General features: G+C 38.2%; 2 protein-coding genes across 4 annotated transcripts in view; both read right to left on the reverse strand.

The window, feature by feature from the left end:
- rpa1 (replication protein A1) overlaps window positions 1–9,767 on the reverse strand; it is a 28,637-nt gene extending 18,870 nt beyond the window's left edge. Inside the window, exons 1-10 of the mRNA XM_044201448.1 lie at window positions 9,533–9,767; window positions 9,093–9,140; window positions 8,293–8,371; window positions 7,790–7,898; window positions 7,558–7,646; window positions 7,332–7,406; window positions 5,974–6,088; window positions 3,265–3,367; window positions 3,070–3,138; window positions 2,556–2,748 (exon numbers count right to left, since the gene is read on the reverse strand). Of these exons, the coding sequence (XP_044057383.1) occupies window positions 2,556–2,748; window positions 3,070–3,138; window positions 3,265–3,367; window positions 5,974–6,088; window positions 7,332–7,406; window positions 7,558–7,646; window positions 7,790–7,898; window positions 8,293–8,371; window positions 9,093–9,140; window positions 9,533–9,562 (910 nt within the window). The 5' untranslated portion in view covers window positions 9,563–9,767. The remainder of the gene's footprint in view (window positions 1–2,555; window positions 2,749–3,069; window positions 3,139–3,264; window positions 3,368–5,973; window positions 6,089–7,331; window positions 7,407–7,557; window positions 7,647–7,789; window positions 7,899–8,292; window positions 8,372–9,092; window positions 9,141–9,532) is intronic.
- A 760-nt stretch (window positions 9,768–10,527) lies between these two features.
- serpinf2b (serpin peptidase inhibitor, clade F (alpha-2 antiplasmin, pigment epithelium derived factor), member 2b) lies at window positions 10,528–14,570 on the reverse strand. Of its 3 annotated transcripts, XM_044201452.1 has the most exons (10): window positions 14,231–14,460; window positions 13,674–13,708; window positions 13,433–13,501; window positions 13,240–13,314; window positions 12,845–13,130; window positions 12,541–12,681; window positions 12,167–12,355; window positions 11,842–11,984; window positions 11,481–11,685; window positions 10,528–11,313 (listed from the first exon to the last, which is right to left on the reverse strand). In XM_044201452.1, the coding sequence occupies exons 3-10, from the start codon at window positions 13,484–13,486 to the stop codon at window positions 10,961–10,963; spliced, it is 1,446 nt and encodes a 481-aa protein (XP_044057387.1). In that variant the 5' UTR covers window positions 13,487–13,501; window positions 13,674–13,708; window positions 14,231–14,460; the 3' UTR covers window positions 10,528–10,960. The 3 variants fall into 3 exon arrangements, with proteins under 3 accessions (XP_044057387.1, XP_044057385.1, XP_044057388.1); XM_044201450.1 differs by lacking the exon at window positions 13,674–13,708 and having other exon boundaries at window positions 14,231–14,570; XM_044201453.1 differs by lacking the exon at window positions 14,231–14,460 and having other exon boundaries at window positions 13,604–13,689.
- Window positions 14,571–14,595: the final 25 nt, after the last annotated feature.

The raw sequence follows: 14,595 nt of genomic DNA on the forward strand, positions 1-14,595 counted from the left end.
GGTGTTAATGCCCACAGGTCACTCTAGGTCCCATGGCTTCCTGCACAAATTGGCTCTTAGGAAATAAGTGATTCATTCATTTCAAATCAGGTGTGAGGTCACTGGCCTGGGAACGAGGCACTTACATCCATAATGTAGGAGAGAATCTATAAAATGCGCTTGTTGTTTCCACCAATGCACTTCGTCAAGCAAACTTTGTTGACTAATGCAATCACGCATGATAGCTGCAGAGCCATTTCTTTGTAAAAAGGTGCAAGAGTGGCATCACCAACATTTCTCATCTACAAAACCCCACACCCACTGAGTAAAGGGGATTTTAAATATATTTAACCATGATGAAAAAAAACTTAACATTTGATGCCGACTGGTATGCAGGGGAGAAATTACTCAAACAGCAGTTCAAGCCGCAGTCTTCATTAAAATAATTACAAGCAGACTCCTTATTATTACTTCATTTTACCTGTGACAGCAGGTTCATTTTCTCATCGGCTCTGCCATAGGGCCCAAAGTCAATCTGCACTAAAGTGTATTACTGTCATCAGTATTATTAATACCACTTTTATCTCTCTGCTCGTATACTGCAATTACCTCAACCTCCCAGCATATTCGGCTCTACTTTTCGCTACAAACTATCCTCTGCTTATGATAGCTTATAACTGGGTTTTTGGGAACTGAACGTTGGTTGGTTGGTTTGTGCTTTTCACAATACACATTGTTTAAAAAGAATTATGATGTCTTTAGACCACACAGAGCCCTCCATAAAAAGGAAAACAATGTGCACGTAAGTTGCTCAAGTTGCAGTTTACATCCATGTCTGGGCTTGGGCTTTCGGTCTCTATTACATTCATTACCTTTCAGCATGTGACCCTAGTCATTGTTGATTTTGTTGTTTGTGGTCACACCCCCACACCCAAGAGGGGTCGCTCTTGAGCGGTTCATTCACAGATGTATCCTATCATTACAATTATCTTTGATGATTGATGTTTGAACCTCACCTGTCTATAACAGCCATTTCCGCTAGTTTGATTAGGCTGATGATGACTTATAGCTGAAACACATTCAGGTTTTTTTCCCCCCAAAAAATAAACAAGAAGAGTACTTCTCTGTGAGTGTGGGTTATCTGTTTATATTCCTTTAAGTTGTCTAGCTTGCTAACGTAAAGTCCTATATAGATTTCCTGATTGATTTTGAATTGCCAAAGTTTGGCAAGTCTTACTCTCTAGGCCACAAGTGTAGCAGTACTGTTTGATGACAGAAAAGTGCCACAGTGTTGTTCAGGTTTTTTACTAAAACGGGTCCAAATTAGTACAGTTTGACTATGCCACAATAGCAGTTGGACTTTATTTTTGTTAAAGGATAATTCCTGTATTTCTTAAGTCAGGGGTAAATTATATACAGATGCAACTGATGAAATTGTTATCTGTACCATTTGACATCATGGTAGAGAAGTGAAAAATAGAGCCTGATTTAAAAAAAATACATATACATATCATGTAAGAAAGAATAAACACATCATTATCCTTTATTTATGCAGGGGGACCTTATGGTTACCATTAAGATTGTTTGTTTTTCACTAAAAATGATGTTCACTAAATGTGTCCTATCTGTGTTGCAATAAAAATATTTGTTTCTTAACAAAATGTAAGGTAAAGTGATTCCAGTATGTTTTTGTGCCCTTTTAAGAGTTTATCATATTTTGATGATTATAGGGATAATATCGTGAATCACAATTACTTTGGCCAGGAAAATCGTGATATGACATTGAAAATGGAATCGCCCAATTCATTCTTAAATTATAGCTAAAAACATATTTTGAAGTCACAATGACCTTTGGAGTCAAAAGTGTCACCAATTCAGTGTCCGACCAACTGTGATATCTGGTCACAATTTCCCATTCGGTTCCTGAGTTATGGTGTTGAATAATGGCCAAAAAAGTTTTTCCAGGACATTATTTTGTCACAGTGAAGTTGACCTTTTGGGTTAAATATGGCATCACTTCATTGTTGTATCACACTAAACATCTGTGTGAAACTTCCGTCATAATTACTGCATCAATTCTTGAATTATGGTTTGTCAAGGTCATTTTGAGGTCACAGTGACCTTTGAGTCAAAAGTGTCACCAAGTCATTGTCCAACCAACTGTGAAATATGGTCATCAGTTCTTGAATTAAGATGTTTTGTGAGGTCACAGTGACCTTGACCATTGACCACCAATTTCTAAATCAGTCCAAGTGGACGATTGTGCCAAATTTGAAGAAATTTGCTTAGTTCCTGAGATATCGCATTCACGAAAGTGACAAACAGGCATATAATAATTACCAACAGCCGAAAAATTTGTGCTTAGAGGTCTCTGTATAGGGCTTTGTGTGTGTTATTTCTGACAGTATACCATGTCTTTGTATATAAAGTTAGGGCTGCAGGATGTTAAGTATTTTTGTCCCAAAATACAGTCTGGGAACATGCAAAAAAACTGATAGGTTACAGTTGTCGACAGGATTTAATGGTATAGGTTGGGTTCAGAAATGCCTGTGTAGATCATTACTTGTGCTCCTTACCAACAATGGCATCTTTGTCTCTGTTCTCTAGGTCACCGATAGAGACAAAGTCACACTGCACCATGGGAACATCACAGCTGTCCTCACAGGGGATGATGGTGGACTCTCCATTGAGTGTCATCTCATAGTCATTCTTCACTGATGTGAACTGCTTGTTGGCAATCTTCAAGGAGCCCTTAGAAACATAGTAGACCTGACCCATACAGATGGATGACCCACATGTTAATCAGAGATCTGGGGAGCATTTCACCTGACTGAATGGTGCAAACAAGATACGACTTCAGAAAGTGGGGGGGGAAATCAACAAAGGCTGGCAGATGATCATAAGCCGCTTATTGTATGGGTACAGTGTAGCCAGATGACTCATTCATAATCTCTGTGGTTTTAACTCAAACTACTGACAGCTGTTGCTAGAACAATCTGCAGCCAAATCCGCCTTTAACAGCGCAGTGAAAAAGACAGTTTTGGCAGATAATAAGGACATACTCAATCATTATCTGGACGAACATCTCACCTTGCCAACTTCAATAAGGCTGTAGAACTTGTCCACTTCTTGGTTGAAACCAGTCACTCGTATCTCTCCCTGTAATAAAATATACAATTTGATTAGAGTAGGTCAGAGACAGTACAGGATTTCCAACTCATGATATCTTGTATTTTATTTACATAAAATTAACAAACAAAACAGTGGGGTCACAATAACACTCACACTCTCATCCACAATCTCCATGGAGAAGAGTTTGCCATCACCACGAGAGTTGCTCCATGTACGGATGCTGCTCTTGTTGGTTACACGGACGCGGATGGTCCACCTACGGTACAGAAACAAGTCTAAGGTGATTCATATCAGTGTGGTTCATTTTTACAGCACCTCATGGACCCAGAATGTAACCCCACATATGCATATACTTATTTATTCATTCATTCATTCATTCATTCATTCATTCATTCACCAACTCAACCTTTTGATAATCTGCCTCCTAGTGGCCCTCTGGATGAATGGCAATGTGTGAAGACAACACTGAACATGTATCATTTACTTGCCTCCTGTGCATCAGGCTTTTCAGGGACATTGTGATAACTCATAGGAGAGAAAAGCACAGGTGTAGCTAATGACATTAACAATGGCTCTGTTACATTTAGGCTTGCCAGTAAGAAGCATAAGCCCAGCACTGGCACTCCTCAATACAATGTAGTTGTTAGTAATATTAGTAACACCTGTGTTTGGCAAATCAACAGAGGCTTTTACTGTTCAACTGTGCAGGGAGGTTCAGTTTTGACATGTGTCTTGGTAAAAAAATTTCTATATCTTACACAAACATTTATAATGGTATAAATATCCAGTTATGTTGATAGGTTTTCAATGTAGTGAGTCCCCGGGACCCAAAGGTGGTCATTTGAGTGGATTCCAGGGAAACTGAGTGGGTCCCGAATAAAATGTGTTTTTTGACAAACTGTAATGTTAAAAACATGTTTGATGTTATATTGTTATAATTATAGTTATTAATGTATGTTGAAAATGTATGTGAAAATTAAACAAATAAAATCCCAAATCTGTAAATACACTGCAGACAGCAGCTGACAGAAAGAGGCAGTCATATTATACAGAGAAATATTAGCTTTTTCTGAGAGAATAAATGTTAAAAAAGGAAGCTAAAAAGGGCAACAAGAATGCTGAGCTTTCAAGTTTCATCAGAACTCATAATACCATCAAGCACATCATGTTTAATTAGGAAAGTAGTTTAAAAACATGCACACAAAGGGCAACCATTTACTGCATAGTGCCATTAGAAACTGAGTACAATTAGCCGATAATTAGTCTGATCAGTCACCTACAGTAATCAAGAAATATGATATATTAACAATTTCTTACATGTCCGCAAAAAAAAAAAAATCTCAAGAAACACAAGATAAAAGGCATTATATGTCGACAGTCTTCTTGACAGTTTGGCATCAATATAGTTCATTAAAAAATAAAATGAATTTCCGTACTTACATACTTCATATTTCTATTTCTTGTTGCCTCAACTCGTTACCAGCCTCCGTTGTTTAGCTGCGCTATTTTAGTGGGAGAGGACCGTGGGAGTGAGAGGCAAATGTTTCAAAAATTAAGATTTCTCACTAAAATATGTGCTGGTTGGTTGGTGGATCAGATACACACCGAATTAAACCCAGACTCATAACACTGTTAATTCACTGTCTATCACGTGTGGTAGACGATTTGAGGAGTTTTTTCGGTCGTTACCAAAGTAACTACCCGGTTTGCTGCTTCCCGTTTGGTGCTGGAGAGATACAGTATATGCGCAGATGGTAAGAAACAGGTTTTTTTGACAGCAAGGTTTCTTTTGTTTATTTTTTTATTTCAACACGGATTATGCTGTTCACATTGTAGCATTATCAGGGAAAGACAATGGTGCTTCCCCTGGACGCAACAGTGAGTTTACTGCATCATTTAGGATTTTAACGTGTCAAGAGACACAGGATGCGTGCCCAGCAACATCACTGAGATACCCCTTTTTTAAGACTGAATCTCACCTTCCAAAAATTCTTCCTTGTTATACACAACAACTGCAGTCTGTCAATACACAGTAGAACCTGGCCGATGTTGAATTTTTGAGGCCAATACCAATATTGATTTTTGACAGTTTAAAAAATCCGATAATGATATATTAGCCAACAGTCTTTATTTTTTTATTTTATTTTTATATATAATTTTTTTTTTTTTTTTTTACAAACAAATCAAAAATATTTTTGATAAGGCTTTGACTTGGCTAAGAATTGTGACCACGATCTGTACTGAGCAGGACATTTGCATTTAGCAGCACTTTTTAAAGTTGAAAAAAGTTGTAGTACTCACTAGTAGACAAACTACATAGACACTGGAGTCAGTCATATCTTTGGCATTTGTGTTCTGCAATTTCTTGTTACTTTTTTGCCACACACTCACCAATACCAATATGTCTGCAATAAGGTAATATCAGCTGATATTATAGCCCAATTTTGGTCTGGCTCTATACAGTTAATGCAAAACATATCTCCACTGCTGCTTCCAAAAGAATAGAATCCAATACAAGACAAAAAATTAAAACTTAACAATGGCCAGAGTTGATTCACACTTTTCGGACAGTCTCAATCGACAACAGAAAGCTTCACATAGGTTGTATCTGTGGCAAGACTATTGTATAGAATTACGTTAAATTATATATGCGTTCATGATATTGTGCCTACCTTCTGTTATCTTTAATGTTTAGCTTCAACATGCAACACTTCACATGGTTTTGCTGGTGCTTAGTAGGTTTTTGTTGCATTTTTTGTTTTTATTATAAATGTATGCAGTGATGTGTCGTTGCTGTCTCAAACATGGCAAATATACGATCTTTTGACATGACATTTCCCACTGACTGGGAAACATACTCACTTGGACTGGTAGGGGTTGAGGCTGGCAATGGGCACAACTTTGGAGCTGCCCCCTGGTGTACTGGGCATAGCAGATGGGGCCTTCTTGCCAAAGTCTTTGTTGAAACCTCTGTGCACTGTAGGAGGAATGAAGAGAGAAATTAATGATCCATGAAGAGCAGTGACGGAGAGAAGTCAAGAAAGAGGCACATACATTATTCATCAGAGACGAATTACAAAAATCCAATTTCTTTGGATTGCAAATGCTTGATCACTGTAATTATCTCAGTTCATGGAGGGAAGTTTCATCAAAGAAAAACCTAATGGACTTAAAAGTACATTTACCACTGTTGACTCTCGAGTCCAGCAAGAGGAAAGACTCGAACAGTAAACAAAAATCTTGTCAAACCAAGTTGTTGGAGATGTGTGATCCAGCATTTCGGTGAAAAGGATGATTCACAATTCACAGAATCAGGGCAGAGTGTGAAATGCTATAGCAAACTGGAACTGCTCTTCCCCAGGAGAGCAGTGCTGCCTGACTTTGAGATTTTCCGTTTGAACAAGCGCTGCACATTTGATTTGTGTGCGTCTCACGCGGAGGATTAGAGTTCAAAGTGTCCACTTAAGTCCTCCCACTTTGCCAACCACTGCACTTCTGGTAATTAAGCCCCCAGATCAAGCAGCACACACAGAGAAATGAACAATGACTGTGCTGATGAGGAGGGTGCTTGCCACAACCTCAATTCCCACACGACAGATTAGAGGGATGAATACCTGCTATGACACACTACAAGGCAGCAAAACCCTTCTGACAGCTGGATTGCACATCTCTCCTGGTCCAAGTTATTTGCTATGCTGTGATCCACTGCTTATCTTTGACATAAACAACTGACTGTTACAAAAATAAATTTTGTTCATGGGGGTTAATATACACTCTCCAAGTAGTCTGTGTTGCTACGCGTTTTGTTTGTGTATTCTACAGTGCATCCAAATAAAGATAAACGCAATGATTGACATGCAAAGGCAGCGACAACTGCCGATCAACACAGGATCATACTTGTTAAAGTTTATGATACCAAGCATTCACATGAAAAGGGGGAGCTCTGGAGAATGAATGTCATTAATACTGAAAAAAACTCTTGAGAAAGGCTTGAGAAAGCTAAAAATGAAAACATATCTCAGCGGGGCTGTCAAAATTACTTATGTCCTGCAAATCTGTGGGTCACCCAAATAACAGAAAGCAGTAGACAAATGTCGCCATCTGGTGGGTATTTATGAACTATTTGCACAGTGTTTTTCCACAAAATGTGAATTCTGAACATTTTCACCCATTTGAATTCATGTTCAACAGTTAAACTAAACACTTGCACTCCTTCACACCTTCATTTCTGTTTTGTGGCTGTAGCGGAGGGCGGTTTTCAGGGTTTGGTGCTGACTGGAGGCCTTTAATCTGACCTGCAAGGAAGATTTTACATTAGCATTTGTCTACAGTGACACTATGACCCATATGACAAATGTATATGTAAATATCAAACTACATAAGCATATTCACTGAGTACAAATATAATCAGCTAATATTATTATTGAATGTGTTTTGAAGCCTTACCCTCAGTGTAAGGAGTAGGGTCACCTATTTTTCCAGTAACATCTTCAGCAGGCTTGATGACATCAATTTCCAAAATAATTACCACCCGTCTGTAAGACATTACCATAAACTGCAGAAAATAGTCTTGTAGGCATTTAGTTTTGCAAGAGAATTACTAAATATGCTCACAATTATACAGAGAGTGGGCAAAATCTTGATATAAAGATAAGAAATGTACAGAAAAAGTACATACCGGCCATCTTTCAGTATATTGGTCACATGCCTTTTCAGAATGCAGATGCAGTTTGGGGCCAGTCTCTTCTCCTCAGCCATGCAGTTCAGCTGGGTTGAGAGCATGAAGGCTGCAAAGGTGTAGATAAGTGAGAAAAGAAAATCATACAGGGACAGCGTGGTTTAATTCAACTAAGGGGCTCTTGAGAATAACTGCTCCTAGCCATTTAAATGCCAACCTCACTCACCTTTTAATGGAGCTATCTATTAAAGAGATTTAAGATCCAGAAAAACCTGAAGGATTGTTTACTGTCTGAATACTGGCAACCACGTTAATATTTGTTCGTAAACAATCATAAAATTAAATCTAAATATCAGTCACAACAATTAATCATTTGCAATAACTTGTTTTACATATCACATTGTCTGTTTTGGAGCCAAATCTGATTCCCTATATTTATGAGATAGCTGTGTTAGAGAAATTATGTAAGGGGAAAAAAAAAAAAAAAAAAAAAAACAACTTACAGGACAGAGTGTGCCGTCCATCACTCATCATCACCCGAAAGCGAGCTGGACCGCTTCCTCCATCAATCTTGCGAATGTTCTAAAAAAAAAAAAAAAAAAAAAAAAAAAAAAAAAGGTCATATATAAGTGAAACTTATTTATTTATTTATATATAAAAAATAAATAAAGGTTTGTCATTCAAAATATTATGTTTGTCTGGTCGTGTGAGTCTCATCCTATGACAGCATTAATTGCGTTTAATTTTGTTGTATGGTATGTTAAAAAATTTAAATACACGAGTTATCACCTATGTTAGTCTACTTTCACACAGAGCAAATGTTCATTGGTTTTTTTCTGCTATTTTCCTGATTTTATAAATTGTACTTTTTTTGTTTCTATTTTAATCTCATTATTACTTGAGGCTTTGGCAATATTGTCTTTGTTACACTAATACCAATAAAGCATACTGAATGTGTTTCCTGGAGTCTCTCCTGTTGCTGAACATGTGTGGCCCCCAGCCTTAAAGAGCTGCTAACTATTAAATATTGTAATATTTTGACTTATGAGTTGTGTGTCATGATCTGAAAGGCAGTTTTAGAAACATTTCTACCCTGAAGAGTACCGAGCTTTAGTTTGCAGAAATGTGACCGTTGATCAAATGTATGAGGAGACAAGGGGGATTTGTGCATGTGGTGTCAATCTTAGCTTAATTAATTGATACCAAACACAGGAAAAGTGAAGTCAGTAACATAGGTCCGCAGTGGTGTAGTGGCTGAACAGTAACGTTAAAGATTGTGTGATCCAAGTTTTGTGTTACTCACCACCAACTGAAGCACGGCGTCATTGCCACCGGAGCCATTTGATAGAGCCTGAAAACACAAATAGTTATTTAGCTTAAGCCATTTGTTGTCAAGTTCGATATTTTACCATGTTTCATCTGGAAACATTTCGAAAAATCACTTCTTTAAAAAAAAAAGATAGCTCAAAGTTATTAACGTTATCTATCTAACGTTAGACTCCAATATTGACTGACAACATAAAGTTACGAACGTTAACAAGAGTGCTAAAGTTACATTAAGCTAACTAGCTAAAGTTAATTTTTTTGGTCTCTAAATTATAGAAAGTAGCTAGGGATGCAAACAAATGACTGCTACCTTCTCCAGCTGAACAAAGAATGCACTTTAAAGTGCACCAAACTACATTTAAATTGGACGTGTTTTTTGTTTTAGCTTATTATTTATACTGAATAGATTAACCTTACCTCTATCGCACCTTCAGAGAGCTTCGTCATGTCTGTGAGGAGGTGATTCAGCTAGAAAAAGACAATTTTACTAGAATATTAGCTAGACAGCCAACTCTGAGCTTCAGCCACTGACAGTACTCGGTGAATTGTGTCGGTGGCGCCAACTACTTAGACAAACGCGCGAAGCTGCCTATGAGCTGCTCCAGTTTCCGCTTCCGTTCACAGATCTGCCTTCAGTTTGCAGTTTGTCTGCACTGTGAATCTATTGGCCTGATAAATACGGTCAAACTGACCGGAGACCAGCTGCGTGAAAGTCAGCGCCAAATATAACGTGACGTCAGGCGCTTACTACGATGCGTTCAAAACCATAGGCTAATGGGAGATTCCAGATTCCACTTTAACATATATGTTTTAAAAGATGTAAACAAAACCTTGAATGGCCGTACTTTTTAAAATTATTAGGTTACTACTTTTGAAATGACGGTATAGTGGATGGGTTTTCATCATGCATAATATACATCCAATGGCCATTCACACACTTAGTGGGCGATCTTTGACAAAGTTATGCAAGAAGTAACCTTTTCCCTTTATTATTTTACCTTGCAAACACTTTTACTAAATAATATATTAGATGGAGTGGAGAATAAATTGATACCAATTAATTAAAAAAATATAATAAGGGCTGTAAAAAACGCAAAAAGATGTGAAGTGACTGCAACTCCCATCTCATTTTTAGTGCTGTCAATCATGGCACTACTTTAATCAATCACTTGTTTTGTCTGGTGGGGTAGGACCACCAAATACCAGTTAGTAACTTGCCAAGTATGAAAAGGTAACTCTATTAGCTAAAACCACAAATTGCTGGCATTTGGATAAAAGTGGCCATGCATGTATGTTAAATTGCCACCAGCCTTCTACAAATGTCTGTTTTATCCAATCCTAATTTATTTAATGCATCAATTTACCTTCAGTTTTTCATTCAACGAGACAATAAAACTCAGAACCTTGACATGTTGTGATTCAAATCAATTCAATTTATTATCTCATTAGATGACATCTTTAAAAATTCAACTACATACAAAATGATGCAGTAATACTGTGACATTGGCCTTAGATTTTGACATGTTGGAAATTTAAAGTGTAATCAATTAACTCTAAGATGAAGAGATATTTAACTATGGGTATAAACCATTTCTTGTATCTAATTATAATTTTAAGAGTTGCTTGACCAGGATTTAAATGCAGCAAAACTGTAAATATTTGTTTTTTTACAAGGGATACTGGGCTCCTCAGTGTGTTTATTCTATGAATGAAACAAAGGAGCAAATGAAACATTTGTTTTCACACACATTTTGATCCAGCTAAATGATAATGTACATTTAATCTGTACAATCATAGAGGCCTTGGTCTGGGTTTTCCCTGGGACAGCTGTGTGGGTATTAGTCCCTATTTAGGTGGGCCTCCAAATGAGCCAACATGATTCTTATCAATTGGGAATCCCACTTTATCTTTGTTTCCGAGCTCTCCTCTCTGCAAGATAGGAGCTTCAGGATTTGGGTTGTTGATGACACCCATGAAGATCGGCACTTGAGTCATATCATCCATAAGGGCAAAGAAGAAGGGTTGGGTGAGGTGGAAAACAGGGTTGGATGCCCGTGAGATGACCACAGTGGTGGCTGCAGCAGCCTCGGCACCCTCCTCATTTATCTCCATGCTGGACTTGTGCATCACACTGGACACCAGCAGGGGGCCGTCTGCCATCTCAGCCAAGTTGGGACTGGAAAACATCTCTCCGAGGCCTAACACGGAGCAGAGAAGATAGAGTCAATTCAACGGATAGAATTTGTTTTCACCTTTAGTCTGTAGCATATTCAAAATGTTCATCAAGTAATTTGAGAATTGAGAAGAATTTGAACGTGTGGTGAAAATAACACAACAAAGACCAAGGAAAATAATGACGTCTTACCCAATTTGGTAAAAACATCCTGTAGCTCTTGAGCATACTCCAGTTTGAATTTGGGGACTTTAACTTGAACGGCCCTCTCCTTGGGCAGACGATTATACAGGTCTGAGATATTCAGCTTTGCAGAAAGTGAAGACACATTCACCTGGCCGGACATAGGCATGACCACCAATAAGCTCATGGACGTCTGGAATGGAAAGCTCGCTACCTGCACAGGAAGAAGAAATAGTGTTGTGATAAAATGGAGGTTATGTCAGGAATTGAAGTTTCTTTCTGAACTGTATGATAAGACGCAAGTATATTTTGGGGACAGATATTAAACCGTAAATCTGAGTAAATAAATACTGGGAAACTGGTGTTTTACCTGCGCCTCCAATTCATTATCAATAAATAAACTCAAGGGATGTTTGGCATCTTCCATCACTTCAACATCAACCATGTGCTGGTCGTCAAGGTAGAACACACCTCTAGAGGTAAAGCGTGCATCAAATCGAGCTTTCCACTCTCCTGTGGGTAACATGGAAAAGGGCTCTCAGTTTTAGTCAGCAGCATAATTCAAACATACAGTAACTTATGAAAAAGGAAAACTTGCAAACAGGAGATTTCACTGGTTATTTTCGTTGGGATCTTTGGGAAATATAGTATTCTCAGCAAACATGGCATCTTGAATGAATATGGTGACATTTCACCTTTGAAATGGACAGCATTAATGAGCATGAGCAGCAGATTGGGTGGTAAAGCAGACAGGAAGTCAGTCATCTTTCCCTTTGTTGCCTTCTCTACCCAGTCGTTTATCTGCTGCAGGCTCTCCAAAACTGCTGGCTCTGAGTTATATAACCGCTGGGATTCATGGACAAAGTCTTGCTTTGGCTCAAATCCTAAAACACATAATAAACACACACTCTCTCAGGCTCTATTCATTCATCTATTCTACATAAGTCAGCACTAATAAGTAACAAGACAAATTATAAGAAAATGAATGTTTCTGCAAGCAGTAGTAGTGTAGTCTCAACTTTTAGTATAGTTGAAAATGATTTAGACAAAAGTCGTGTTCTTAAGTAACCTTGGCGCAGGAAGATACGTGTGGCAATTTGCAGGTCACTTCTGAGCTGCACCAAGACATTATGCAGAGACTCGTGGTAGCAAGGGAGAGTGTGTTCATGGAGATGATGCATCAGCAGCTCCTCTGTCTCATTCACTGCACCTGCAAAGAGAAGGGGTGCAATAATTGGATGAGAACAGTGACAGTCTCCAGACGACTATAAACTTGGGCAAGTTGCTGACACAATCCATCAATTGTGGTAATTACATATGTGTAGAAAACAAGCTGTTTGTGTCATGTAAAAGCTGCAGCAGGACATGCATACCTAAAGCCAGTTGGGAGAGCGCTAATGCTATGCTGAAAGGAGATATGATGACATTTGGCTGCTCCAGCGTTGTCTCCAGGTTCTGCAGCAGCTGCACACCCAGTTTCTGAATGGCAGCAGCGATGGCCTCCCTGGACTGTGGGCTTCGGCCGATAGACAGACAACCATCATCTCGTTCCTCCTCTGATGAGCCCCCATTGGGACTACTAGTTACGGTTGTTGCAATTATAGGTGCTTCTGTGGTATCTGAAGTTTCTGGTTGTGCTGTACTTATGTTTTCTACTTTCTAAAGACAGGAATTGGAGAAAATGTTATGTTCAAGTCGAATTTAGATGACCAGAACACCACTGTGACACAACAAGCACAATGAAAGAAAAAAACTTCCAAACTCTAACCTCTCTAGGGTGGCTGGGCATCAAAGGAATGAGAGGCACCAAAGGGATTGACTCATCTTCTGCCACCTCACCATTCTGTTGAGCAGAGAGATGGTATAAAATAACAATCTATACAAGCGTTATATAATCAGCACAGATTATAATGATCTAGCATAAATTTAAGAGTGATTTATAAGTCATTTCAGTGCTTTACAGTGACTCCTTGGCTGCAGAAACAGATCAACAGGAGTGTCAGACGAAGGTCCATGTCCTTAAAATGTAACTGTAAAAGACAGAAATTACGTTGGCTGAAAAAAATGTGCAGTCTGGTCACTTTTATGAAACAATAAATATACCTCTTGTGCTTAAAACATAACATTCTGACCTTTTATTTATAGTTTCTTTGCTGTATTGTGTGCAGGTCTCAAACACTTTTGCTCTACTTAATCACTCACTCTTTTAAAGGAAGCCAGATCATCTGGAAATATGCCTAAAACATAGGAGCCACACAAAAGATTTTGTAGACCATGCACCAAAATATGTGCTTTCAGCAGATTTCCAGGCTGTCTTGAACCACATCCGAATATTCCATTTATTGTTCAATAAAACATTGTTATAGGCTATGCACTTTGAGGGATAGAAAATTTTGAATATCAGTGCAGGGATTTGTTGAGTCTGTAAATAATATTATAAAGAGCACGGTCAAGACCTGCTCCATAGGAAAAGTGCAATGAGATAACTTCTGTTATGAATTTGCGCTATATAAAGAGAAATTGAATTGAATTGTGGTGTCTACAGACATTCTGGATTGAAACTAACATAAAATGTCCAAATGTAAAAGAAATACAGCAAGTCAAAAGAAACTGGTATAGCACCATAGCTCCCTTTGCAGACCTTACACAAACATGAGAAATCCATGAACTGAGTAATATTTAGCATGTTCCACCAAGTCTTCAAATTATTTAAATGTGCAAAAGTGTCACAAGTTCGTCAAAAACATATTCGATCTTACCTTAAATTTAAATTAGAAAAAAACTTGCTGCCTTGTCCAAAAAAGGAGCGACTAAGTGACTGTGGATGGCAGAATTCCTGAGAGTAAAAGATTGGCAGTAGCTCAGCAAACAGTTAAATATCAACTTACATTGATTGGGGCTTCGTTTAAGCCACTATTTGTTTGTAAATGTAGCTACTGAGACTCATCCAGGGTTAAATATTGAAAGCTGACACGCTTAGCTATTTTGCATGTCAATCGGCAGGTGATAATTTCATGACACAACTAAATCTTTGACAGAAAACATGACATCTCAATTGCAAAAGTGTGGTTATTCCAACTCTGTGTGGGCAAAGAAATACAACCTTCTAACACCAGAGTTACAC

Source organism: Siniperca chuatsi, linkage group LG7 (assembly GCF_020085105.1).
Source record: "Siniperca chuatsi isolate FFG_IHB_CAS linkage group LG7, ASM2008510v1, whole genome shotgun sequence".
In the NCBI taxonomy this organism is placed as follows: Eukaryota; Metazoa; Chordata; class Actinopteri; order Centrarchiformes; family Sinipercidae; genus Siniperca; species Siniperca chuatsi.

What these genes read in the sequence shown, in the direction of transcription:
- serpinf2b (XM_044201450.1), bottom strand. Translation starts at nt 13,486, where the DNA reads ATGGACCTTCGTCTGACACTCCTGTTGATCTGTTTCTGCAGCCAAGGA. An exon ending in TGCCCAGCCACCCTAGAGAG is followed by an intron (nt 13,131 to 13,239) that starts GTTAGAGTTTGG and finishes TCCTGTCTTTAG; the next exon opens with AAAGTAGAAAACATAAGTAC. An exon ending in ATAATGAATTGGAGGCGCAG is followed by an intron (nt 11,686 to 11,841) that starts GTAAAACACCAG and finishes CTTCCTGTGCAG; the next exon opens with GTAGCGAGCTTTCCATTCCA.